General features: G+C 32.9%; 1 protein-coding gene across 5 annotated transcripts in view; it reads left to right on the forward strand.

The window, feature by feature from the left end:
- DIAPH2 (diaphanous related formin 2) overlaps window positions 1-27006 on the forward strand; it is a 919127-nt gene that overhangs the window by 229610 nt on the left and 662511 nt on the right. For all 5 annotated transcript variants that reach the window (XM_065538079.1, XM_065538080.1, XM_065538081.1 and 2 more), the window contains 5 exons: window positions 11880-11990; window positions 17202-17320; window positions 19241-19357; window positions 21535-21653; window positions 25352-25416. In XM_065538079.1, coding sequence (XP_065394151.1) covers window positions 11880-11990; window positions 17202-17320; window positions 19241-19357; window positions 21535-21653; window positions 25352-25416 — 531 coding nt within the window. The remainder of the gene's footprint in view (window positions 1-11879; window positions 11991-17201; window positions 17321-19240; window positions 19358-21534; window positions 21654-25351; window positions 25417-27006) is intronic.

The raw sequence follows: 27006 nt of genomic DNA on the forward strand, positions 1-27006 counted from the left end.
ACAAGAATTTAGTAATAAACCAGGGAAATTGAAGCTTTAGCAATAATCAAGGCAAAAGGGCAAGCTGTTCAGCCAATGCTATTATCCTAACAAGTTTTAGTGAAGTTGGTGGGCTTGTAGAAATTTAAGACAATTAAACACATCTCTCTTTGTGCCATTCAGACAACATTCAAAGGTGTGACTCACCGGAATAGAAGCGTATGAACTGCAATTCTTAGATTAGCGTTCATTTGATAGCCCTGTGTAGACAACTTACTAAATGCCTTCTTTAGAAAATGACAAAACTCACTATCTTTACTTAGATGGTTTCAGGAAATGATCCATTTTATGAATAACTCTGTTCTTGAGGGATGAGAATGCATATTTATTGGTTGTATTTATGATGTGAGGTCCTGCAGTAAACATTTTAATTTGTATATATTATTTGATTTAATTCTCACAACAACCTAGATATGTAGGTATTACTATAGTATCTTTGTTTTGCTTATGGGACGAATAAGATTAAATAACTGGTCTAACGTGACAACAGTTTTTAAGTGTCACAGTCGGAATTTGATTCCAGGTTTTTGGTCTCTGCTAATCTCTCTTTTAGACAATGTATACCATTTAATGTACCATGGAAAACTCTGAATTTTTTTTTTTTTAGTTCTCATATTGTTGTTCAACAAAGAGAAGGTAGTTTCCACATTTAATTTTGTCAAGCTACTCAGCATCGAATGTTTAACTCTTAAAATTTCTTGCTTGATGTGAAACAAACACAATTAATTTTCTCCTTTTTTATGTATTATGAAGTATTTGTATTTTTGTTTGCCAGAGTTTGAAACGGCATCAGATAGATGAATTGGCTTGTCTAAAAGAATCTGTGATGTTACAAAATTGTAATACCTCTCCAAATATTGAAGGATCTTTGTTAATCATGACTTCTACTCCAACTATATTGAACATTTTGGATCAACTTTTATGGTGCACTTTTATGTCAAATGTATTATTTATTTATTTATTAAGATGGAGTCTCGCTCTGTTGCTCAGGCTGGAGTGCAATGGCGCGATCTCGGCTCACGGCAACCTCTGCCTCCCAAAGTGATTCTCCCTTCCTCAGCCTCCCAAGTAGCTGGGATTACAGGCACACCCCACCACGCCCAGCTAATTTTTTAATTTTTAGTAGAGACGGGGTTTCGCTATGTTGGCCAGGCTAGTCTTGAACTCCTGACCTCAGGTGATCTGCCCACCTTGGCCTCCCAAAGTGCTGAGATTATATTACATATTTCAAAGATTAGGATATTTTTTCCAGTGTTTTTTAAAATAATACATTGTTTCTTATAAAATTTAATCTTGATAAAATTTTATACCTCTACTGAAAGGTTGAAGACTGCCTTTTTTAGATGACTTTGAAAGTTTTGTTCATGTTCCTATGGTTGAGCTTACCTAACTAAATTTCATTGGTTTTCAGCTATATGTGTATGTTTGTACTTCTCTCTGAAAGTTTGTTGAGTAGGAATGAACTCTTTTATTTATATTCAAAGTTTTCATTACATGGGCCAAATACATTGATATATTTTTAAAATCTTCTTTAAATAAATTTTTAGCTACAACTCTGTGAGTTATGTATTATTACCTCTGGTTTACTGATCAGGGAATTGAATTGCTAAAAGGCACTCCAAAATCACCCAGCTGTTAAGGGATAGAGCTGTAATTTGAACCTGTGCCTTTGTGATGCCAGAATTTGAATACTGCATTGCCTATACTTTGAAGGGATACCTCTGCCAATGAGTAGTTCACCCCAAACAATGAGATGGGAAAGACATTTGCTAGCCTTCAGAAAGCTGGACAGAATGGAATGATAAAGTGACAAGTTGTTAACAAGTAACATATGGAAGAATCATAGACGTCTTGTTAAGTATTCAAGAATTTGTTGAATACTGATTATAGATGCAAAGATATGCAAACCACAATTTAAAATTTCACATTTTAATGAGCTACAAAAATTAGTAATTTGTTATATACAGAGACTAGTACTCTCACAAGAATTGTGAAGTAAGTTTGTTTATTTAGACTAATGTGAATGAAAAGATGTCCTCTAAAAGTTCAAAAATATATTCAGAATACAGAAACAAAAACCCAAAAGTTTAAATCTGTTGCTTAAAAAATATAATTAGTGTTGTATTTTAACAGAATTACTTTTCTATTTCTGTAGTATCCTGAGACTTCCCAAAATGTTATTACAGTCTCGGGAAGTAATTTTGTTAAAATACAGGACTAATTATTTTTTTAAATAACAACTATATACATTTTCCCCCCTTTTGGGGGTTTTAAAAAAGGTTATTAACTTCTCACAGATTTTTTTCCTGGCTTACCTTTAAAGTGAAATTTTGTACCTGTGATAGTATTTTCATTATCTTCAGGAGTTCAAGAAATAGGTGGAAGATAAATAGCATATCTTCGTACACTCTCTCTTCATTGACTTTCCTTCAGCTTAGTAGCATTTTCCGGTCTCTTCTGAAAAGCACAGATTATACACCAGCAACTTCTTTTGATCTGACTTTTCTAACTAGCCTCTTGTCTCTCCTTTGCATTTTAAAGTCCATGCCTCTAAAAGAATAATCCATATTTGTTTTCTATGTTTTCTAAATTACCTTTTACAACTCAACTTTATTACAGTTCTCAAAAAGATTTACAGTGTGCATCTAATTTCAAAATCCAATGGCTTCTTTCCAATCCTGATCACTTGGCATTATTGATCACCTTCCTCCTTGAAAATGTTACTTCCCTTGGCTTTCTAGGCACCATTCTCTCCTTTGTTCTCTACCTTCATTTTTTTTTTTTCTGTGTTTCTAATGTATTTCTCCTCCTCTTACTTCCTAGGTATTTTGTTCCCTAAGTTCTATCCTTGGTCCTCTTTTAGTATCATTTTATGTACATTCATATGCACATACACATATCTATATGTATGTATATGTATATACATACAGACACATACTTTTTAAAACAATTTTGTCCGTGAATGTTCTCAATTGCTTCTCTAGTTTTACAGTCCAACTGTGGTAGTGATTCTCCAGATTTATACATCCAGCTCAGTAGTATCATAAAATTGAGAAATTAAAAATAACATTTATAACCCATATGCCGGACAGTGTTTAAAATACTTTGATATGTTATCTCATTTAAACCTCGCAGCAATTGTATGAGAGAGATAGAAGTATTATCCCCATTTTATAGATAATTAAACCGAGGCTTATAGAGGTTAAATAACTTTCCTAGGGTCACAGTGTGAATAGAAGGGAAAACACAGATTACACACCAGGGAGTCTGGCTATAGATAACGTGCTTTAACTACTAAGCTGTAACTCCTTTTATATTAAAACTTAGCTTATTATCTCTTTCTGTTAACCTGATTTTTCCTAAGTCTCCTCTTCTTCCTGTGTTTCCTATTTTGGGTTATAGAGGTATCATCTACCCAATCTTTACGTTTCCTCAATACTTCTTTCTTTTTTATCCCTTGCATTCAGTCATCAAGTCTTATTACAAAGTAGAGTATTGACTGTGAATCTAACCCACTCTACTTCCACTGCCTTTATCTTCTCCCACCAATATTATTTCCACAATTTCCTAATTAGTACCCCATATTGACATGTTCTTTCTCTCCAGACAAATGCCCTACACTGTTGTCAGTTATCCTTAAAAAATAAGTCTAATTCTAATATATTATCATTCTTAAAATCTATGCTCATGACCCGTTGCTAACTTTTTCATTGTGGCCCTAATTTGATATTCTGGCCTTTTAGCCTGTCATTCTCCCGAATGTACCATATGTTTGCGCCATACTACATTTGGTGTTTCCCAGGTACGCTGTAGACTTTTAAATGCCCTCAAACCTTTTATCATGCAGAACACTTTGCCTGAAATAACTGACTTTCCCCACCTGTATCTGTTTCTTCTATGTCTTGCATAAGTCTGGGAAGGCTTCAGTAATGAGGTGATATTTTAACTAGGCCTTGAAGGACAAGTAAGCATTTTTCATAAATTATCTTTGCTGATAGAGAAGCAGTACTACGGTAGGATGAGAGGTGAAAAGGGCTTCCAGGAGGTAAAATAGAGGCCAGAATCATCTGGCAGTCACTTCATAAAAAACAGTGAGGTAATACCAGCATCTAGTTCAAACTGCTTTCTAGATAGCCAGGTAGGAAACCTAAGGTGTACTGAGCATTAATAACAGTTTATTGAAAGGGAGAGGAGTATAGTTAACATACAGTGATGTACTATCAAAACAGCCCCAGTCTTCACAGACTGCTGTTAGTTTGAAAGGTGCCATGTTTCTACAGTATTTCAGTATATACAAAGAAGTGTAGTAGCATAATTTAATACATTTAAAAACTGTTTTCTAACATGCTGAAAATAATAATGAACTTTGCACATGTTGTAATTAGATATGGTACACAAAAACAGAGCTGTAAATATGCCCTTTCCTGATGTGTGATAGCTTCACTTATCCATTCCTCACCTATTTAATAGATTTGTCCTTTGGAATATAACTGAGAACTAAAAAATGAAACAAAAATAAAATAAAACAATCTGAGCAGTCTACAAATGTCACCAAATCTATCAAGTAAACCTCATGGTGAGAACGACTTTTTGGCTTTTAATCAGAGCCTATTTATTCTCTTTTCATATGTTATCTTAATGAACCCAATTATCTGTTTACATCCACAGCAGACTAGAAGTGCAGGTTGGAAGGTTGGGAGAGGGTTTATTCCAGAATCATACACCGGAATCATCAAGAAGTGACAACTGACAAGCTGACAACAGGAGAGGGGTAGATAGAAATGTAAGAAAAGACAGAAACTGGAATGCAAATGATAACAATAGACTTCACAGAGCGTGGAGGCTAGTAGCCCTGCACACTTCAGTACCTCCCGAAATACTGAGTTACACCATACCTCACTAACTCACATATTTAGTGATGACCCTGACTCAACAGGAAATTGTTAAATTATATCTAGTTTATTTTGTATAAGAATGTGAGAATTATATAATTCATTTCAGAGAGTGTCCCATATGAAACAAGATGTTGATGCTTAAATAGATAAACAGATACATGGACCTATTCTATGTGGCTTGATTCTTTCCACAGTGGTTCTTGAGTGTTGAGATTTTACTGTAAGCATACTTGTAAATTAGCCACTAGTGTACTCAGACCATCACATATGAGGGAGTAGCTTTGGACAAAGTATTAATCATTTGTCAGTGAAAGTGCATTTATAAGAAAACAAGGCATCAAGGCTTATGAATATGGAGAAAATTTGTGGAAATTAGCATTTTATAAAGCGTTGAATGAATGCTTGATATTACTTAGGAAACTTGTTCTATTTATTGACAGTTTTATATTATTGTCATTGAGAAAATAGATTACTATAATGGTAGGTTGTTTAGAGATATTTGTACAATGTAGTCATTTTTGGTATTGACACAAAACTAACTTCTGACTTAAACAAGGATGGCTTTATTTTAAATCTGTTTCAACACTGAATAATTGTCAAACCTATCATTTTCAGTAATAGAGGGTTGCCAGTGACCTCCATGATATAAAAAGCAACTGGCCGCTTTTGAAGTCATTATATTAGCTTCCTCAGCACTATTTGGCACTATTGATCACTCCTTTATCAAAGCTTCCTCCTCCCTTGACTTCCATGATACTAAACTGTATTAGTCCATTCTCACATTGCTATAAAGAACTACCTAAGACTGGATAATTTATAAAGAAAAGAGGTTTAATTGACTCACAGTTCCACAGGCTGTACAGGAAGCATGGCTTGGGAGGCCTCAGGAAACTTACAATTATGGCGGGAGGCGAAGGGGAAGCAGGCATACCTTGCTTCCTTGAGCAGGAGGAAGAGACAGAAGGGGAAGATGCTGCACACTTGTAAACAACCAGATCTTATGAGAACTCACTCAGTATCACAAGACCAGCAAGGGGGAAGACCGCCCCCATAATCCAGTCACCTCCCATTAGGCCCCTCCTCCAACACTGGGGATTACAGTTTGACATGAGATTTGGGTGGGGATACAAATCCAAACCATATCATAAGCCCTCCTTGTTTTTCTTTTACCTTTATGTTTCATTTAAATTCTCTTATTTCTATGCTTGGCCCTTAAATTTGCAGATTCCTAGAGCTTGATCCTCAGTCCTTTGGTACTTTGCTTTTCTCATATTGATAATCCTTGGGCAATCGCATCTATCCTCAGAGCTTCAATTAACTAGCACTCATATGTGATGTCTTTATCTGATCTCTTCTCTTCCTCCCAACTCACAGACCCCCTATGTTCAGCTGCTTCCTGACTAGATTTCAAATTCAATGTTGTCCTTAAATATACTTATCTTCCTTTTAAAAAAAATCCTTTTCCCTACTCTAAACCTCTCTCCAGCCTTGACCTGCATTTCTCTTGTGTTCCCAATCCTGGTTGACCTTAATATTTACCCACCAGTTAGCATATAGCAGAAACATACTAGTCATCTTGGAATCTACCCTTACTCCATCTTCCATTCCATTAGTCACCAGATCCTATCAATTCTATATCCTTAATGTTATAGTTCCCTTCCTCGATATGGTATCCTTCTCTCTGCACCCTCACTTTGCCATTTTAAAATTTCAGAGTATTGTTACATCTCACTATTTTATCCTTTCCCTATATTCTATTCTTCATTATGGCCCCGTTTAAATTATCTTCCACAATGTTGTCTTTCTGAAATGCTTTTCTCAGAAATGCACTTCAGAATGCTTAAAGTCCAACATTGGCTTCCCATAGTTCACCGCTTAAAGTCCAACAATGCCTTACCACAGTCTCTAGAATTACAGTCTAGTCCTATCCCAAACAAAATACTTCATCTGGTTGTTGCTTTCTCTTTCGCCTCATATTCCACCACGCTTCTACATATGTTTTTAGTCTAGTTATATTGTACTTTGTTTCCTATAGATTTTATGCTGTTTTATTCCTCTACCTTTATACCTTTGTACATGACTTCCATTGGCTTGGAAAGTACTCCATTTCTCAATTAACTTGCTCTGTACATTCACATCTTTCTTCTCTCATACTTTGACTTAAATCATCTTTGTTCCTAACTCCTGTTGGGCTAGGATAAAGAAAGACCTTGTTAATGTCAAAAGAGTACTTAATAAGGTCAAGTGTGGAACAGTGTCAATAAAATTTTAAAAGTACAATTTGTCACAGATAATGGCAATATGGATAATCTGTCTGAGAATGCCCTAGACTTGGCAATTATTGTACCCCATAGCTCTATGAATTTTGATTAAATAGATAGATGTTTGTATAGTTTTCAAAGCCTGTAAGTTAAAATCAATAAAAGGTTCTAGCATTTTCCCAGTACTTTTATGAAGATATTTGTGTTCAAATATTTCCCTTTCTCTGTCACTTAGGTTAAAAAAACAAACTTAAATTTATTTTTGTAATGCTATATCTTATGCCAATACAATTGGAAATATTTAAATGTCATTCACTTACTATATTTTAATTATTTTATTTGGGACAGTTAAGTGTTACAAATAAACCCTAGGCATGTATAGATGAGCTTTGCCTTTTGAAAGTTTATCATCTGTTTTGTAACATTTCACCCTTTATACCATTCCACCCCAGAACGAAGACAACAGCATCTGGTGACTAAAAAATGTAGATGATTATTGTAGAAATATAATATACTGTTATAGTAAAGGAAGGATCTTAATGTGGTAGAAAACGGATAATGATTCAGTGTAGTGTATAATTATACATGACACAAATGATTGGGTACTTTATCACATGCACAGAACTGGTAGTTTTTAACTATGTATGCTTATGTATTCATTCAATAGGATATATATGCATCTTATGTTGAAATCTTATGACATCACTGAATGAAAATGCCAATATAGAAATTGATTGTATTTACTAATTAAGCATCAGAATTGTGGCCCTAGCATATGTATTAATAATGGAGGAAATTCACTGATTTTCTGTGACTTTAAAATTTTGATTCTCATGGAAGCTGTATTTGTAACAATAGATATGGCAGACCATTTTGAAACATAGCCATTATAAAGACACTAAGCGACAGAGCAACTCTGGATAATGGACTTTGTGATATTCAATTCAAGGGCATTTGTTTTCTTTCTAAGATAAGGGGAAATTATATTAAACAAGATTTGTGTGATACAATATGGTAGAAAAAAGTCCAAGGCTAAAGGTCAAGAGACCTGAGTTCTAGTTGTATCATTGGGGCTTATTAGTTATGTGATCTTGGGCAAATCATCCAATCTTTCTAGGTTTTCAGTTTCTTTATTTTTAAATAACATATTGGACCAGAGTATTTTATGTTCTGTCTAGCTTTAAAATCTCATGATTATTTTCTGTCTCTGGAGTTGAATTTTTTTTTTTTTTTTTTTTGGAAAGCAGATTGATTTTGCATTGTTAGAGGACAATAGAGTACACTCATCTCTTAAAGATTTATATACTTGGAAGTTGAGCATATGAATTTTGAAATTTTCATTATTCAGCAATGAGTTTTGTAGTTCTTTGAAGTGAAGGTTTCAGAGATTAGGCCAAATCTCTTTTTTTCTTTAAAATCTCCAGTGTAGTGCTATTCAATCAAACTTTCTCCCATGTTCTATATCCTTGCTGTCCAATGTGGTAGCTACTAGCCACATGTGGCTGTTGAGCACTGGGACAATGGCTAGTGAAATTGAGCAACTGAATTTTAAATTTTATTTAATTGTAATTAAATTAAACTGTGACAAGTGGCTCCCATATTGGATAGCACAGTACTGTAGAGTGTGTGTGTGTGTGTACGCATGTGTTCACATGCATATACATGCTGAGTATGGAGTGGGTTGGCAGGAAGTAAAGGAGAGGAGTGGTAGACCATTATTTTGAATGATGGGATGCCATTTATACTTTACTGCTCAGGATGTATATGAAGTGGAATTTAACCCTCTCCAAGAACCATTTTCTACTTTTGCTTTTTTTTTTTTTTTGCATTACATTATATATTATGATAGCCACTATGTATACTAGATAACCTATTGTTTATATTATTGTATGTTTTTCTGATTAACCTATAGTTTTAAAGCTACATATCCCCAGTATATTAAGCATGTTGTACCAATTACATTTTATCATCTTACCCATCCTTAAAATCTTTTGTTGTGAGAATCTATGAATGGAGTTTATGAGACCTTTGGAATGTGCTGGAAATTATATTTGTAGTAAAGTGATATCATTTATAATCATGAGTTTCCTCCTTGTTGTGTGGCCTTATATAAGTTATTCTATCTGCTTTGAGCCTCAGCTTCATCATCTGTAAAATAAGAATAACAGTAATGCTAACCTTGTGTGGTTTTTATGAAGATGAGATTAGATGGTGAATTATGTAAAGGACCTAATACATTGTGTGATAACTAATAATAATAATGATGATGATGATAGTTTGAGATTTTATATTTAGCTATGAATTCAGGATACACACAATGGGGTTGTCATGTTTATAATTAAGTAGTAATATATTCTGGCCTTTAAGCTAATTTAAATTTAATTTTGTATTTGTAAATAGTGACAATTATTTCAGTTTTGGATTTGAGATAATGTTCCCATTCTCTGAAAAGGGCAGCATTTGTGTAACGGCATAAAGGAATAGCAAAAATTTAGATGACTTTTTTGTTTTCCACATTCATATTACAATATACATATTTCTGTAAAAGAGTATTACTTTATCAGCTTATGTTGGAAAATGACATGATAGCATGTCTATTCATCTTATGTTATTTGTAATTAATTAAATATCTATTAGAATATGATATATAATAAATGGTACATTGTTAAGCCAGTACCTTTACCCTTTTAAAACTGACTTCACATTATGTCCTAATTATTATATACTATAGTCAATGGATGGAACGTCTTTGTTTTCATATTAAACTATAGGTTCAAATTTTATATATAAAGTGAGTATTTAATATCATTGAAACATATTATTAAAGTTATATTGATACATTCATTAATTTTATTGACTTTTATTATCTTTATTGTCTCGATCTAAATACTTTTATTTGTATAAATATACAATTGCAGGACTCATTAACTTGCTTCTTACAGAAATGTTCTCTTTACTTGTAGGGTATTAATACAAGCCATTAAGCTAGAATTTCTTCTGGCAAAAACAATCCTAACAGATGGCAACTTTTCTCTCTATTAATTTTGGATTGGACATGTACTTTGGCTTGTTTGGTCGTGTCATAGTTGTAACATAACAAGAGTCATTCAAGCAAATACAATGACAATATAACCGTGGACATGTACAGTATGCAAATATATAGCCTAGCCTATCAAAACTATATAAAGATTTACATGATTTCCTATTGTAAATAGGAAGGTTAAGTGATCTATTAAAGCATAAGCTTCATTATAACTTATCTGGTATGTCTTTAAAGTTAATGCCAAATCTATGGCAAATATTTAGTCAGTTTTCTAAGTGTTTTATCTTGATATTTGAACGTTCATAGAAATTAGAATATATTGTTGTATCATTCAGATATCTGATCATGTTAGAAACAGCCTTAATCAACCCTTTTGAACCATGTAACTTTTGATTTTTGAATGTAGATCTGGGGCAGATGGGCTAATCTCCCAAAAAGCAACTTAAATATATAAGATATAGATTCAAGAGTAAAGCATACCTTTTAATCTCTTCTCCCTATTTTGGAAAAAATAACTCTATCATAATAGATCTGTAGATGTCAAGTCAAAATACATTTGAAATATTTGTCTTTTCATAATATATTTTTCCCATGCTAACTATTAATTTATTTATGTGTGCTTCTATATATAGTATAGAAGTATCCTTATATAATCTGTTTTTTCCAAGGATTCCCCTTGTAGTTTGCCCTTTGAGCACTCTTCTACTCATTGCATTCTTTAAAAATAAAAAATAATACATTTAAATGACATCTTTTCAGTTAAACAATTAGCCAGTTACCTTAGATTTGAGCAGCATTTTCCAAAAATGCTACTTAGGAATAATTTATGGAATACCTGGCACTTAGCATTTTGTTGATTCCCTTCTAGATTAAAATTACCAGCAAATAAATTCCTTTTTATAATAGGGAATCTCAAAATCAGAAGGTAAGAAAAGCAAAACTCATTTTTCAGTATCAATATATTTAATCAAATACTTTACTTGAAAACAAGCTCTTACATATGCTTTATTATGAAGTGTGCATTAGTATTAGTGTCCCAGTGCCTTCTAGTTGATCTTAATTCACTTCTGTTATTTTTTTCATACCTAGTAAGTTAATCCATCTTAATTACATATTTTAATACTTTATATATTTTGTACAAATCATCCCATTAAGAGGATGGAGAGAATGTAAATCAATGTAATAATTTATCTAAGTTATCACTGTTCCCTGTTTAATATTAGGGTACTTTTATAACTTTAATTTATTTTAGAAGTGTTTATAACCCTGTAGAATTGAGGCCAAGTGTACTGTGAGGACAGCTGGACATGAAAGATACATTTTGTGATCTTTTCAAAGGGCTCTATCTGCCCGCTTTAGCAATTTGGGTTTTTCAGAGGGAGTTTAATATTTCTTCGTATTCTTTTTAAAAGCACAACATACTTGGTCATGACATCTTTGTTAGAATTGTTTTGGACATTAGATAATTTGTCATTAATTTTGTTGTTTATAATTAAAGTCATAATCATACTTCTAGAAATATTTGCTTTTCTTATTTTATCGTTATGTGTGTATGCCTTTAGTGAATATATTATCTTAATGCATTATTTCATTAATTTATTTAATGTGTTTTTTAAAACAAAATTTGCTTTCTAATTGCAGGTGGCCTGCATGCAGTTTATAAATGCCCTTGTCACTTCTCCTTATGAGCTTGATTTTCGAATACATTTAAGGAATGAATTTCTCCGTTCAGGACTAAAAACAATGTTACCAGTAAGTTGAATGTATACGTTTATTATGCTGATGAATTTTAATATTTTTTTCACTTCCACAAAAGTACTTGAAGCAGAGTAAATAAATGTGCTTTGCTATTTTGTTTTGTAAAGCATTAGACATTTTGTAAGCTTTTTTGTATTCCAGTAATAGCGTTCTCTACATACAAATGACGATTCCGAATTCAGCTAATAATGTGCCCAGAAGCGATGTGTTTTTGTTTTTTGTTGTTTTCCTCAAGTCAAGAGGGAACTTCTTTTCTTTGAATTTTGAATATTGAAAACATGAGACTTTTTTTTTTTTTTTTGCAGTTTCAATTTTCATTTAAAATTTTCTGCTTTCCTCTTTGATAACTTAGATTGATTTCATTGGTATTCAGGATAAGCATGCATAGAGTTTTGATTAGTATATGCCAGACACATTGCTTAAGAATGTTCCTCTTGTTACAAGGCTATAGGAACTTTTCCAATCAAAAACAATTTTGTTTCTTAAATTGAATGTGAATATTTGCTGTAATTATGACAGTGTTAAAAACATTTTTGAAACGACTTTATATGCTGAATCTTAAATGAGCACACTTATTTTTATAAATACAAATACAACTACTGTGGTTTTATATTTTATTAAGTATATTAACTGAAGAGTGACTATTGAAGACTATGGCATTGTTCAAGACAAGTAAAATTACGCTAGTGTCTTTAAGCTACTCAAAATATACCTGAGAGACAAGAAGTAAAAGTAAGGAAGTGGGGAAAAAGCACTGAGGAGAGAAAAACAACAACAACAACAAATGTCATTGAATGTGCGTGTGTGTGCCCATGTGTATGACCTAGTTTACCAGAAATACCCAAATTAGGGACATTTCCTGGTGAGGAATCAGTATGTAGCATAAATTTGTAACATATGGTGGGTTACTTTTAACTGAAAGTAGTTGAAACCCATCATAATAAGTGGTGTGGTTGGACCTGTTAAACCCATTTTAATAAAATGTATGATAGGGTCCACCTGGTTTTGGAAATTTCTATGTCAATCCCACCTGAAGTGGTTCTTTCATTCTTGGCACCTAAAACCAAGGCATTGGATGCAGAGAATCAAAGCAACATTTTAAGTGACCCATCTAGAGATTCAGTGTGCAGTTAACTTAGGCACATTCACCAATTACAGTTAGTGTGACATATGATTATTCTTGTTTTTTTTTTTTTTTTCACTAATTTTCTTTTCATCCAAAGCCTGTAGCCTTAGGTAGCTAAAGATAATCTTATAGTTTTGATGGTAGTTTGCTTTTGAATTTCCTTCTTGTCTGTTTCTATGCTTGTTTTTACTGGGCTGGTTCTCTCTTTATAGTAGCATCTTTGAAGACTTGCTGGCTGCAAGGGCTCTGTAGCATCCTCTACTCATTTACTAATATGCCATGTTTTCTGCCATAGTTGTTGCTCTTACTTTTCTGTCTTTCATTCCCCTCTATTTATAATTGAACATTCACTTTCTGCTTTATACTACTGAATGGCTAGTCAAGAGAATTGTGACTCTCATTTTAATTTATTTTAGTCCTCATTTTTCAGAAACGGTATGGTATTGTAGCTCTTGTCCTTAACCTTTTGCACTTTTGTCTGGGTACATTAATCTCTGCTGGGCTCAGTGGCCTCATGTTATTCATTTGGTTACACAGACAGCTGAGATTATGTGTCAGTGTTTCTAAGCTACACTTTTCCATTGGCCATATAGCCCTATATAAAACTTTTTGTGGTACTGTGTGCTTCTTAATTTATATGTTCTTTTTTTAAATTAAAAATATTTTTAATTATGGATACAAAATAGTTGTACATATTTTTGTGGTAAAATTTATATTCGGCCTACCAAAGTGCTGGAATTACAGATGTGAGCCACTGTGCCTGGCCTAAGTTTTATATTTTTTTATAGAGACAGGGTTTCGCCGTGTTGGCCAGGTTGGTCTTCATCTCCTGGCCTCAAATGATCCACCCCAGCCTCCCAAAGTGCTGGGATCACATATACAAGAGTAGAATCAGTATTCGGGCAGATAGACCTTGAGAAGATTAGAGATCATTTATTTAGAACTGTAGATTTCACTGCTGTTGTTTTAGTTTATCACAACTTGGGAGCAGGACAGAGTGGTCATGGGTTAACATATACTACATACCCCACATGTCGACTACTATCTAATTAACCTGCTAATGAACTAAATATTTAAATTTAAACCACTGGAATTTATAGTAACATTACATATCCTTTATATATGCAGTGAAGCTTAATAATATGGTCATAGATGAGCCTTTAAAATCCTTACATTTTTTTCTATTTATTCTTTTTTTATATCCAGTTCTAACAAGAATTCCCTAATGTTCTAGAATACAGTATATTCAAAGCAGCAAATTAGATGTGACTAGGGCTAATTATTAATTTTTGGTATATGGATGAAAAATTATATGTATCTAGAATCATTATGAGTTGGGAAAAACTGGTTCTTAGTATTTCAGTAATCGTTGAGATCAACATTGTAGTAGAGTGAAACTTTTTTCATAATAATTATCAGAATCTTCAAGACAACGAATTTTTAAATTATATTCTTTAAAAATTTATTTTCAAGGTTCTTGTCATCCCTATAGTTAAATTTTGATGTTGAAAAATAGTTTATATTTCATTTACATGGAAATTTCATGTCTGATAAATTTGCTTTAGTAATTTAGAATAAATGAGTTGTTACAAACTCTACAGTGAGTTTTAAAAGAGGATTTTTTCTGTACTTAATTTACATTGATTTCTTCTGAAATTTTCCCCATTTGCCTTTTATTTAAATAAATTAAGAAAATATTAGTTAAATCAGATACGTGAAGGAAAAACATAGTAAGAAATGGTGTTGGTAGGCAGTAGGCATACTTTTATCTCTTTAAAAGTCTGAGAAACTCTTTCCTGTTTTGAAGACTCAATTTTGGTTGGTTGTTAATCAGTAGTGTACTGGCAATGGACTTTGATTTCCTTTGAAGTATACTATGTTATAGAAAATTACATATGTCGGGAATTCTGCAAAAAATAATTTTAGATCTATACAGCATGTCTTTTTAAAAAATAACAAGCATAGAGTGTTTCACATAATTAATAACAATGTATTTCAGTAACTTTTTGGTAGTTCACATTTTAAAACATAAAACTTCCGTGATAGATTTCCATTTACTTTTATAGGAGACACATCTTATTATTTATTATTTGTACTATGTAAAAATTTTAATTCAGTAAATGTTTATTTTATCAAGAATTTATGAATATTTCAAGGCTTGACATTTGGCTGAAAGGAAGTTTCATAAATATAAGCATATATATGTGTATGTGTATATGCATATATATATTTACAGTAACTTCTCATTTAATGTCATTGATAGAATCTTGCGAACTGCACCTGGAAGCAAAACTGTATACAGTAGGTCCTTGAATAATGTCCTTTCATTATAACGTTGATGAGAAAAGAAAATTGGTTTTGCTATACATTTTTTGCTTCAAGTTGCAGTTTCCAAGAACTACTGAGGACATTAAATGAGGACTGACTCTGATAGACCTGGAGCGTTATTAATAAAGAATATTTATAAAATACTGCAGTTACACATGTCTAAATTTTATATTGTGCAATATGTGCTCATATACTATATATAGTATAAATAATGTCTGGATCTAATAAAGAACTAAATTGCACATTTAACCAGTTATTTTCACTGAAAATATTTTAATTATGCTGACTGATTTTCATGTTTTGTAACGTTCTATGCTAAATGACAGTACTTAAATTTTTCTGTTTTTCTGACATATTTGAAAGTGTTTAAGTTTTACGATTAATTTCTGAGAGAGAATATATGGTGACAAGAATAAGACATACTGTAAAATGTGTGACAGGTTGTTTCTGCAGTGACCAGTGTATTGGGTTTGTCTGGCTTATGTAATTTTCTAAATAGCGTTCAGAAATCACCTGATAATATGACCCAGCAACGTTAGATAATTTTGCATTCTAATAAGTTTCTTCATTCCATTTCAAACTGGAAAACTAGAGCTAAAGCAAGTTATTACTAAAAAGGAAACCAAACATAAATATATTTACTTATGTTTGATATGAAATTATGTAGAAACAATTATTTTCATATGCTCTGCAGGTAAATTTTCAATAAATCATTAGGTATGTGAGTGTTAGAAAAAAAAGCATCTAGAAATTGCTGAAATTTGTTTGGCTTCAGTAATAGCCATTACATATCTATAATAGTTCTATTGAATAAAGATAGAAACAAGAAATGTATCCCATTTTGTTTTATCGACCTAATTTGAAGTACACCATGCTTGCATTTCCTTTTAGAGTTCAAGCTCAGCTCTGAACATCCTAGTCCCACTTTCGGTATCACCCTTGAGCATCCACAGTTGTGATTATCGATTTGGGTTTTGAAAGCTGCAACTTAATGGACACATATTAAAAGATATTCCAGGTGATATATATTGAGCCCAACAATCTCTAGTGTGGCATGCTTCTAAATTTTTTATACTATTATTATGAAAATTATCAGAGGTTTGTAATGCATGTGCTTATAATGTATTACAAAAACATAACTTTTATGCCCAAGTTGGTATTTTGTGATTAGGCTAAGCAAAAATATAAGGTGGGGGAGGAGGTTAGATGTACAGCTTAATAAAAAGTCCAAACGCCTTTTTGCTTTAAAATCACAAAATATCTTTTAAAATAAATGTGTTTATACATCTTTTCACGCCATACTTGGGACTGTTGTGCTTGAATATATCCTTGCATTTGTTCTTCGTTAATACAATTGATCTGTATTTGCATTTTTTGCCAGAGGCATATGTGAATGTTCTGACTGCATGAGTTCTTTTGCAATCTTTGATTAGTGTGTTTAGTCAAAACGACAGCATTTAATTTGGGTTGTTGGCAGTTAGTTTTTTTCTGTTGTAGAACTGATCGCTAATTTTTTAATGTGAGTAATCAAAATGTAGGGCATGGAAAAAAATTAAGTGAATGCAATGAGGTCCTTTTATTTTGAAATAGAAAAATTCAGCTACATTTACTTTCAGAAAACCAAGTGCCCGCGTCAATATTTGAAATTGCTTCTGTGTTTATAAATGAATAATTGTGTTCTGCCCTTTATTACCTAAATATGCTGTTGTCAAACTGTTATTCATGTGTTAAGTTTTATGTTTATATATTAGGATCTAAAAGAAAAAGAGAATGATGAGCTTGATATTCAGTTGAAAGTATTTGATGAAAACAAAGAAGATGACCTAACTGAATTATCACACCGTCTCAATGACATTCGAGCAGAAATGGAATATCCTTTGACAAACCACAAAACAATTTTGTGTGCATTGTGAGAAAGGGATTTGTGGGCAATTTTGTGGACCATTATTAGAGTTATTGTCTGTCAGCCCAATTTATATCCATTTATTTATATTAGAACCTTACTATAATGCTGTCCTTGAGATTCATGTTGAGGAATTGTCAGGCTGTCTTGATGATTTACACAGAGTGTATTGAAATCTGCACAATGGCTCACAGTATTATAGGTATACTCTGCTCAGTGGTCTTGAATAAAGAATAGCATAAGGTAATATATCTTACATGTACGGATTTTTTGGGGGAAAAGTTCACTGCATTCGTATGTGACTATAGGTGAAATACTTACTCAGTTTATTAAATCAAGCTTCAGTGACTTAGAGATACAAGGCAATTCAAATAAATATCTTATTTTGTATTCAAATATTTGTGTTTCTTAACAATAACAAAAATGTTTAGATGCAGTAGTATCTGAATATAGCAAAGCTATGTGGTAGAAGCATCTGAGTCAAATACAACTAGCGTATAACCTTCCGACGGCAACAATTTTATATGAAATTATTTTAGATCTAAGAGATGGTTGTCATAGCATTGCTGGCCATTTGTTTCACACCTGTTATGTTTCTTACTTAATGGATTCTGGTGAAGTTGGGAAACATGTCAGAACCAAAGTGACCTTTGAGTTGGATTTTTTCTCAGTAATGTTTTCTTCCCTTTTCTGCTCCTCGCCCCCACTCCCCAAAGCTGGAAGTAATATTCCCCTCCTTGAAATACCCAAAGTACCTTGTTTGTTCTATTTTATTTATGTACACTTCTGTGCCCCTGTGAGATTGAGGGCAGAAATGTTATGTTTAATCTTTTTTCCTTCAATGCACCTATGAAAGTCTTACACATAGGTATTGGATAAGTGTGTGTGCAATGAATAACAATGTTATTATTATAAGGAATAATTTCTAGTAATTTTTATTCATCATTAGAGATGCCAGTCTACTGTGGCTTCTATAATATTAAATGTTTTTCATATCAATTAATATCTTGCTTTACATAGATTTCTCTTATAATCAAACTTCACCATAAAGCTATTTTTGGATCCATTGTGTAGCCATTTAAGGACCTCATGAGACTTTAGCACAACACTCTTATGTAGGGTCTAAGAAGTAAGCCATCGTATGCTTAATTCTACCTTGGAGAAAATGTTGACATTTGAGGTTATTTTAGGATATTAAATTACATCTTGTCTTTTATCTTTATTTTACCTTGGTTTTCCAGGTCCTCACTTTTATTACAAAAATGGATCCATTTGTGGAAATCTGATTTCTAGTTTACTAGAAGCATCTAAATTTCTGCCACTCTTTATATCTTGTCTCTACTTTTCATTTTTTATCAAATAATGAAATACAAATGAATGCAAACAATAATAATTGCAGATTTAGTAAGTATTTCATCTGGATAAAATAAAACTGATTTTGTGACCTTTTAGCAGTTTACAGCAGCTCATTTGCCTTCTATCTTATGTGGCAGTGAAAATAGAGTAGTAGTGATTTGCATAAATAATATAGGTCCTCTATCACAACTACAGGAAGATCAAAAGGAGACCATTTTCACTGATGGCATTGCTGTTCCAATGGTACCAGCTATAATCTGGACTTTAAAATATGTATAACGGATCAATTAAGATTTTGGCAGTCAGATGGTCTCGGACATGCTCTTGAGGTCTGTCTCTCTAGTTAAAAGATCAAAATGATTCCATAGAATCATTACTTTATGCAGATGTTTAAGTACTGGATCATAGAGTTGAAGGTTTAGAAATAGTAATGGAAGCAAGATTATAAGTCGATGTTTTACAAAGTTAAACTCCTTTGTTATGAATGAGACTCCCATCAAGAATCTTTAATATTTTTCCTTTACTTTCTACTGATATGAATGAAGTCTACCATCTTCTGTATAATATGCTGAAGGACACTGCTGCTGAAAATTACTTCTTATCCATTCTACAACATTTTTTGCTCATCAGAAATGATTATTATATCAGGTAAGAGGCAGTTCTGAGAGTACTATATTTATAATTTGAATTGGGTATTAAAGGAAAATGAACAATGTAGTGGGGCCTATGCAATATATGCATATATATACACAGAGGGTATAACAGTTTGATTCCTTTAGGTAACATTTTCTAAAAGGCGTTCATTTTTTAAAATTTGGCCAGAAGAGAGCAATGCACTTTTAAAAATGGGTACTCCAGTGATAGGACTTTGGTAGGAATGAACCCAACAGACTGCACTGGCCCTGCAATGAATTTTCTTTTCTAGATAGTGATATCACAGAAAAAGCACTGAAGATTCTGGGGTAGAACTTTAAAGGTTTTATCTTGTGCATATTAAGTAAGATTTTACTGTTATTTCTCTTTTTACAGTATTTATCTACTAATAAATGTGATCTTAACATCTAAGAAAATAATAGTGCTAATATTTCAATTTTATGTCTAGTAATATCATCCTTCAAAATAAATGAGTATGATAATAACCACTAAAGTTAAAAGTTTTATAATCTAGTTAAATGGGAATATATCGGAAAACCAGAAAGTTATGAAAAGGCTTCTGAGTGACTGAAATTATCCACAGGCTGGTGACCATGATATTATATTTAACTGTTAAAGAGACTGTTAGTTGTTCTTCATACTCTAATTTGTGTGAAATTCTGACAACCTGGGTTCTTTGATTTCTTAAAACCTGCTTGATTAAAGGGAAAAGGAAAGCTACCATGAGGTCAGCACAGTCTCAACAAAAATTATAGCTGTAAAGCAGCATAGAAAACTATTATAGTTTAGACCAGTACAATAATTTGATGGACATTGTGACATGACAGAGACATAAAAAATGTTTAAAGTAGTAAATTTTGTGCTGTTTTTTAAACAGCAAGGCTGCTAATACGTTAAAAATTATTGTATTTTTAATTAAGTTCTAACAAATTTAAAAGGGGTACTGTGCCCACAGGTACTCAGTTAGCTGGGGAACATCATTTATGTGAAAGTATCCATTTCTCAGCAACTAAGTAAGAAGTTATTCTTATATGGCATGTTTTTCATCCTAAGAACATCCATGTGAGGCAGAAGTGTGACAAGCATTTTATTCCACTTAGGGATGATTAACCTGGCTTGAAAGGGAACAGCTGTGTTTTCCTTATTTATTGACTAGACTGAGGTTGTAATCCAGTATTATTTACTCTAGACCTGATGATGACTTGAAAAAACCCAGATGTGTAATATGTATTACTATTTATTCTTATTCTTGGGACCAGACCCATTACTAAAGATGTGGAAGAGCAATTAGAGTCTATTTGGCTTCATTTACAAACTTTTAGTAGGTTGGCTAGTTATCAGCACACTATATTTAGGGAAGTTTATATTGTAATTTGTCTATAGTCATACTTCTTACTACTGATTTTTCTCTGTTAAATTTATTATCCTCTGACAAATACTAAATCTTACCCAAATTTTAATGCAAAAGTGCCTTTTAAAAAATTTTGCAGTATGTGAATGGTCATTTTTAAGGCCAGAATTACCTTGATAGATTACAGAATTAGGATATATTTTAAAACCTTTGACACTTTTAACAAATTGAAGCAATAGCCATGCATATTAAGTGTGTATGCTTTTATAAAATGGGTCTTTTAAAATGTGTTGCATAAATAGATCCTTGGATAGTCTTGTAATATAAGTGGCTCTGTCCAGTTTTGTAAGCCTTTATAGCTATCTTGACTAAAAGTGCTGTAGTAAATTCAACACATTGCTTGCCACGTAATGAGAAGAAACTCATCCCTTATTGAAATTGAGAACCTGTGGATGCGTAGAACCATTTTTGTATCCATTAATGTAGGACTAACAGCTCATTTGTTTTTATTAACTTTAGAAAAAATAGCATAAGTAAATAGAAAAGGTTGATAAGTATCTTTGAACACAAGCTTGAATCCCTGCAAACTAGATTATGAAGTCACTAGATGTAGTTGATTACATCACAATGGGTTTGGTACTGTAACAGCCAGACCATCCCTAAGCTTAGGCATACCTGTCCTAAGGAAGTGTAGTGGCTGCAGGATTTTTAAAACAACTCCAGAAAAAGACCTAGTTCTTCTAATACGTTGAATGTCTTCTAAAGAAAATTGATTTGCATGGATAGAAAGGCATTCATGAATGCTTTCTCTCTTTTTCAGACCACAATATTATAAAATAATTGAGGAATGCGTTTCACAGATAGTGCTACACTGCAGTGGTATGGATCCAGACTTCAAGTACAGGCAACGATTAGACATTGATTTCACTCACCTGATAGGTACGTATCATAATCCTCATTGTCCTCTGATTGCGTTTTATGCCTTCTGTATTATAAGCACTTTTTAAGTGAAGAAGTTCAGTAAGAAGTTTCAGTTCTTACTGAACTTCTATTCATATCTGGTAAATCATTGTGTCTGTGGGCACTCAATTGCTATAATTGTTAATTTTAATGATCATGAGAGTTCTGCCTGTGTGATTAGAAATATTAACCTATTTAGGGGGCCGGACACGGTGGCTCATGCCTGTAATCCCAGCACTTTGGGAGGCCGAGGTGGGCGGATCACGAGGTTAAGAGATTGAGACCATCCTGGCTAACACGGTGAAACACCGTCTCTACAAAAACACACAAAAAAATTAGCCAGGCCTGGTGGTGGGCGCCTGTAGTCCCAGCTACTCGGAGGCGGAGGCAGGAGAATGGCGTGAACCCGGAAGGCGGAGCTTGCGTGAGCCGAGATCGTGCCTCTGCACTCCAGCCTGGGTGACAGAGCAAGACTCTGTCTCAAAAAAAAAAAAAAAAAAAGAAAGAAAGAAATATTAACGTATTTAATAAGTTCCAACACTCCTGGAGGTAGTTTAAGCTTAGTGTCCCACAAGAACCCATTATATTATTATAGATGAATGCATTACTATTTAGAAACACGACTCTGAAATCTTTTCATTTTATACTGGTACTTTAGTGGTCTTGTAGAAATACAGTGGGGTCTCATTATAGTTATGTTATTAATGCTCAAGTTTTAGAAAAGAAATACAGGCTCATTTCAATAACTTGAGACCTTCTAAGGCTCTCAAATGGATCAATTTATATTTTCATAGACCTTAGAGTTAGAAAGAATTTGAGGTGATCATATTCATCTCCTTAGATTGCTCCTTATATCATCCTAGACTGGTAGTTAGCGATACTTTTCAGAACAACCTCTGAAGGATGATCTGAACCTTCCCTTGTGAAGTGTGCTATGCTATCTAGCCTTATAGCTAAGCAGTCTTATTTATACTTAATTGGAATCACTGTCGTTAAGGTTCAAGCATGAACTTATTTGTCTTATTTTTAAAGAAAGAAAACAAAAGCTATTGTATGCCAATTATATATTATTTTTTATTCCATAGCACAAGGCAGATATACAGTAACATTCAAAGATGGATAACTTATTATTTATGTATTAATTCTGTTTTAAATGTAATACATACTTATCAGGCAATCTAGAGACTTATGTAAGTGACAAACCACCAATCACATTCGTGATCGCTCCCTTTTCAGCTTGGTACATTTCCTTATATCTCTTTCTTTATGACCTATCTATCTCTCTGAATGCTGATTTTTCTTGGAGTGTTATATTATGAGAATTTTTCCATGTTAACCTTCAAAATGTGACTTTTGATGTCTGTGTAATACTCCATTTTGAGAAATACCATAACCATTGCAACCAGTCCTTTCTTTTTGTGCATTCACAATTGTTTTTAGATTTTCGCAGTTATAAATGAATGTGCTGTCAACATTCTTGTATATAAATGTTTGTCTTTTTCTCATTATTTCCTTAGGATTGATTTCCATAAGTGAGAGTATGAACCTTCAAAGGCCAAATGCTTTTCAGAAAGCTTGTGCTAATTTACCCAGCAGTGAATGTGAATTCTAGCCTCATTGCATATTTTTCAATGAGTTTGAAAAACAAGTTTATTTTGCATTTTGTTGAAGGAGTCATAAAGGACTATTTTCAAATATGTATATTAGCTTATAATCCATTATAGACCATAGTTAGGACACACACGCTACTGTTGATTTTGATCTTATTAATCTTAAACATGGAGTTGTTGTCACCTCTCACACAATAAACTATAGTTTTTTGAAGTATTTTATAGTTGAAAAATAATTGAATACCTGTAAAAATAATAATTTAGTCAAGTAGTAGTCAGTATTCAACAGACGTTTGTTTTGTGTACTGTGTACCAGGTACTATGATTCTTTATTATTAATCAAAAGTGTTGGGTGAGGAGAGATGAAGGGATCAGGTGAGAGAGGATAGTCGGCATCATAAACCCATTGTGATGTTATCCACCTGTCATCTCTGTGATTGTGAACAAATCATTTAACTTCTCTAGGTTTTAGTTTCCTCAACTTTAAAATTGAGTAAGTCACATATATGAGTGGCTCTTAATATTTTATGGTCAAAATCCTTTGTGAGAAGTTGACAAATGCTTGGAACTTTGATTAGAACACACATAAGTTCATATACACAAAAATTAGGTGCTTCAAGAACTTCTAGGAAATCCATGGATCTGTATTTTAAGATGACTCGGACCTGAAGAGATTAGAGTCTCTTGTAATGTCACAATTCTTTAAGTCTGATATCTTTCATAAATCAAATCATATCAGATCTCTGCCTAAAACTCTCTGATGCCTTTCCATTGAAATTTAAATTCAAAATCATTACCAACCGTGACTAGCACAGCTTAGATATGGCTGTTCTTTGACTTCATCATTTCCTACTTTCCTCCTCAGTTGCTTTAAACAAACAAACCAGCTTTATTGAGGTACATTTGATGTAAGAAAAACTACCCATATTTAAGGTATAGAATTTGATAAATTTTGCTATTAATATAGACACTTAAAACCATCATCAATGTCAAGATAATAATTCTGTTACACCCTAAAGTTTCTGCATTGTCCTTTTAGTTCTTTCTTTCCATGTCTACCACATCTTCCCATCCTGGGATATTACTGATCTCTCTCTTACTAGTTACATTTTATAGTCTCTCTTATTAGTTGCACTTTTAAAAATTTTATAAAAATAGAAACATACAGCATATACACTTTTTGCCTGTCTTCTTGCCTTCAGCATAATTATTTTGAGATTCATTCATGTTGTTGTATTGCCTGTATCAATAGTTCATTCCTTTATATTGCTGAGTGGTATTCCAGTATATGGATATACCACAGTTTGTTTATGTATACCCTTGTTGATGGCCATTTAGGTTCTTTCCAGTTTGGGATTACTATAAATAAAACTGCTGTGAATATTCACATACAATTCTGGGTACTGGTATATATTTTTATTTCTTTTTGATAAATAAATGTAGAATGGCTACAGAATAGAGTTTATATGTACGTAAAATAATGAGAGATACAATATTGCCCAAAAGTTTTTCTTCAGTTATTTATATTCTGAAGTGTTTGATTTGACCTGAGAAGTCTGAAGTCTGTTTCCTTATGTACATGATACATTTTGCCCCAGATCAGAAGTAAAAATCTTTTCAAGAAGAAGCCTGAATTATCGAATATTATTCTGTCTCTCTCTAGCTTTTTTGTGAGACAGTTTTGAATCTTGCTAAGACTATTCATATCTTATTAACATTATTAAGGTTAAACATGGAGTCTTTGCCACCTCTCCACCCATAATAAACTATGGGGTTTTGAAGTGTTTTATAGTTGAAAAATAATCGAATACCCATAAAAATAATTTAATGAGATATGTTTATGGATGCTTAGTTTTGTGCCTCCACAGTACTATCATTGAATTCAGTTAGTATGCTAAAGAAAGAATATATGATATTTATGTTTTGTGTGTAGTATAGGTCAATTTCCATTTAGTAACAATTGACGTAAAAATGATAGTCTGCGTTGCAGAGTTATAGGCTAGAAGACATCTTTTGTCTAGTGATCTCATGCCATAATTTTGAATCACTTTTGGTTGATCTTAATAGATTCTTGTGTGAACAAGGCGAAAGTTGAAGAAAGTGAACAAAGAGCTGCAGAGTTTTCAAAGAAGGTAAGCTTATAAAGTATTAGCCATAATCGTTAAGTTAATAATTTAATCACAGTAATACTCTACTTTCTTTATTAATGTGAGGCCTTCTAAATGTTTCATTTATGTAGTACTTTATATTTTTGGATTCAAACATAGCCATGGAATATTGATTTATCTCCTTATAAGGTAAGGTTACTATTGTTCTCTCCTCATCATGTTTAATCCATTATGGAAGAAAAACACTAGCCACATTATACTAAAGTGATACATGAAATCAAATTACATTGCTGAAAGGGTATAGTTGGAAGCAATCAACCAAAATAAATTCTCCCATTGCTTTCCTGCAGCTGTCACTTGCAGTAGGTAGCTCTTTGGAGAACTGTGAGATGTTTAGCTAGTCTTTTCTGTTGTGGTCTTTTATGTCAGTGCTATTGATAGCAATAACATGTTGCAGTATTTTCTCTCTTTCTCACTCTCTTTCTCTCTCTGTTTAGACTTAGCTTCTTTGAATTTTGTAATTATCGTTTTGTAAGTGATGCTGCTACTTCATGTAGGCCTGGTGGAATTTGAGGATCCCTTTCTGTGTTAATGTCTTAAATGCCTTTGAGTAAATGCCAGCTTTATGAATATCTGAATGGTATTCAGATCTAAGCTTGTCTTTTCCTTGTTTCATGGAAGCATAGCTATAATTTTATTAGCTTATACCACAAGTTTCTCTTTTTCTGTTCTAGAGCCTATTAAGCATTAGCATAGTATTTCTCTCCTGTTGGGTGCAGGCAGAAGGATTGAAGCACACGTCTAAAAGCTCTCCAGTTTTCAGCCTTCTGACAGCAAGATAATGTGCTTACATACTGCTGTCTCTTCAAAGTTATGACTTACCTTGGAGATTAGATAATCACTTTTGCTATCACTTTAGAAATTATAGAGTATTACTGAAGAAGTTACTTCAGGGCATCTGAAGAAATGTCTTTGCTCTTTCAGTTACTAGAATAGATTTTAAGAGCTTGAGCATAAAATGTTTGTGTGGAGCTGTCATTTTTATTGGTGAAAGAAAATGCATGCTTTTTGATTAATAGACCTTTATATTTCTAATGTTCTTGTTTTAAGCAGCACATTTAAAATTCCCTTTGAAAACCTTAGAATCTCCTTAAGTTTTGGCTGGCACTGTGATTACATACTACAAGACTGGAGCAAATTGTGACTATCTGTATGGTAAAGTTTTTTTGTGAGCATATGTATTATGGAAAAAGGAGTCCTGAAGTAATAGAAAAGAAATTGCAGTGTTTGATGCTTTAGTTTCATCACCAACATTTAGAATGAAAACCTGTATGGTCTCCCAGTGGTTAGTTACATGCATCCCCTTGTTCTGGGTCATTTTAAGAGTCAGTATAAAGTCATTTTTTCACAAGTGCTAGAATGAGAGGCAGTAGTTGTGAGGTCTGATCTCAGCTTTTCCACTAATTAGCTGTGACTTTGGGTAAGCCACTTACTCTCTTTAGATCTTAGTTTCTTCATCATTAAAAGGAAAGAATAAAATTAGTGGACTTGTAAGAAGACCTCTTCCAGCTCACATATTTCAGGCTTCTGTGATCCCCATTTGCTGTGTTTGCA

Source organism: Macaca fascicularis, chromosome X, assembly GCF_037993035.2.
Source record: "Macaca fascicularis isolate 582-1 chromosome X, T2T-MFA8v1.1".
Classification (NCBI taxonomy): domain Eukaryota; kingdom Metazoa; phylum Chordata; class Mammalia; order Primates; family Cercopithecidae; genus Macaca; species Macaca fascicularis.